The 2500-nt window shown below is 40.0% G+C and overlaps 1 protein-coding gene across 1 annotated transcript in view; it reads right to left on the bottom strand.

The window, feature by feature from the left end:
* The window catches only part of LOC125047681, a 4566-nt gene that overhangs the window by 1088 nt on the left and 978 nt on the right, over positions 1-2500 (bottom strand). The window contains exons 3-5 of the mRNA XM_047646037.1: positions 1305-1470; positions 829-914; positions 454-655 (exon numbers count right to left, since the gene is read on the bottom strand). Of these exons, the coding sequence (XP_047501993.1) occupies positions 454-655; positions 829-914; positions 1305-1470 (454 nt within the window). The remainder of the gene's footprint in view (positions 1-453; positions 656-828; positions 915-1304; positions 1471-2500) is intronic.

The following is a 2500-nucleotide window of genomic DNA, read 5'->3' on the forward strand; positions in this document are numbered from 1 at the left end:
GTTATGAGCATCAGTGTATACATGAAGATAAAGGATATAAAAAGGAATGGTTTATGAATTTCTAGTTTATTCCTACTTGTAATCCCATACCACAAAATGGACGTCTTTGTGTGTATCGGTTTCTTATCATACACTCGCCACGTGATATTTCTCTCAAGCGTCGTTTTTGTGGTGATACTCGGTGCTGCTCTTCCTTCAGTACTATCTCACTTTCTTCAAACCTTATGGCACTGCTAATGTTATTTTCTTTACTCATACTAACACCTTCATATTTCAGACGTCATGTGAAATAATGTATATTTGCGTGTGTGTGGTCGTATTTACAAACAACTTTTAAGAAGATAACAATTCCCACTCCCCTGTTCCAAAGCAAATCAAATACTCATCGTCAAGTAAATATGAAAAATAAAAATCTCGATATCCATAACATTCTCGATAATTCCTGCAACGCACCTGGATTCCTGAAGTCCTCGAAGTAGCAGCAGGTGCCGGTGCCTCCGTCGTCGTGGTAGGTCCCGTGGGAGGCCTTGCCGACGTACGCCACGGGGTGCGTGGTGTCGTGGACCTCGTAGTGGCCTGGGACCCTCGTGTACCATCCCTTCTTCTGGCCGAACATGACCTCGTGCATGTGCGGCTGCAGGTCCCAGTCACGGACCTGGGGGTCGCAGGGCGCGGGTCAGTGCCTGGGCAACTTTCTCGGAAGGCTTTCGAAATACGTTTTACTTAAATCTCAACCCTTCACTTTCATCTTTATTGTTTTGCAGCGTAGTCAGTTTGAACAACTCAAAAAGGAAATCTGGAAGGGCGAAGTAAACCACTTGTCGTTACCTTGACGACGACGAACTCCCACCAGGCGTCTCGCTCACCGGAGCAGCAGTCGCAGTCGTGGTTATAGCCGTAGAAAGCCCAGTATGCTGGAAGGGAAAGGGAAAAAATATATTAGAAGAGATAGGGTATCCACAGAACAAGATGTGGTTTAGGAAATATTGATTCTGTTGTTATTCTTCCACTTGTCATCATGAAATGAAGAATGGTGTTGACACTATGGTAGAAAAAACATAATGCGCAAACGAGATTTATTGAAATGTGAGACAACAGTTTAGAAACTGTTGTTTCACATCTCAATGAATTATTTTGTCCATTGTTGATTATCCTACCGTGAAATGAAGAGTAAATCCATACTCCTTCTACGCCTCAAAACTACACCCATGGCGAATACCCTAATTGAAATTACATGGGGAGGTCACGGTCAGTGTCAACTGACCTATGTGGAGGTGGTAGTAGACGCATGTCATGACACTGACCAATGTGGAGGTGGTAGCCGCATGTCATGGCGTGCCAGTAGGTGGGGATGTCGCCGTTAGACACAGTAGCATAGTCCCTGTTGCACTGGCGGGAGGTATCGCCCGCCTTCCGCACGTGGTAGTAGTCGGAGGCATTGTGGGGGAAGCACAGGTCGGTGTTTCCTTCCTGACGGAGAGAAAGCTTGTTCTTTTCTAACTTTGAAACAAAGTCTGGATCTGATAAGGCCACTTTGTATAATTTTCCTTTTTGTGATATTAGTAGATATTATCGACATATGTGTTCGGATGAGTCATGTTGAATGCATTAACATATAAGTTCATTAAAAAACTGTGCTATAATGAATACTGTCAAATAGTCTGAGTTGATTCAAGCAGAATCGGTGAATTTAACTCTCTCTCTCTCTCATTGCCCCCCCCCCCTTCCTGCCCTTGTCATAAGCAAATAAATTTATCCACATTTAGGCATCCCTGTTCACACACACACACTTTCTCTAGACACCCTCCTTAACACCTTAGTTGTTAGAACTTACAACTGGTTTGGAGCGTTTAGTTCTCGTAGTATCATAAATTCACACATCACATGATTTGATATATGAATTGATAAAGTCTGATGACTGGGTAAATGTAAGTATTTTTTTGGATAAGAAATACTGCCTCCTCTGTCCCATAAATTATGCATGTGCTTACGGTACCACCAGAACAGGTGGAGAGCACACATGTGATGGTGTCTTAAAACATTTCCCGATGTGACGCTGTTCGATCCACGAGTGAATATACATGCCTACATGCACATGCATACACATACATACAAAATCACACACATTGACATACAACTAGATGCATAAATATATACATACATACAGTAATGTATGCAAACATGTGCGTTATACAAAATATGTAATGCATACATATATACATACGATACGATACATGCATACATACATACAAATAAACACGCACACATGAAATATGTATGTATATATATGTATGTATATATGTGTATATATATATATATATATATATATATATATATATATATATATATAACACACACACACACACACACACACACACACACACACACACACATATATATATATATATATATATATATATATATATACATGTATACATATATATATATATATATATATATATATATATATATATATACATATATAGACACACACACACAC

Source organism: Penaeus chinensis, chromosome 41, assembly GCF_019202785.1.
Source record: "Penaeus chinensis breed Huanghai No. 1 chromosome 41, ASM1920278v2, whole genome shotgun sequence".
Taxonomy (NCBI): domain Eukaryota; kingdom Metazoa; phylum Arthropoda; class Malacostraca; order Decapoda; family Penaeidae; genus Penaeus; species Penaeus chinensis.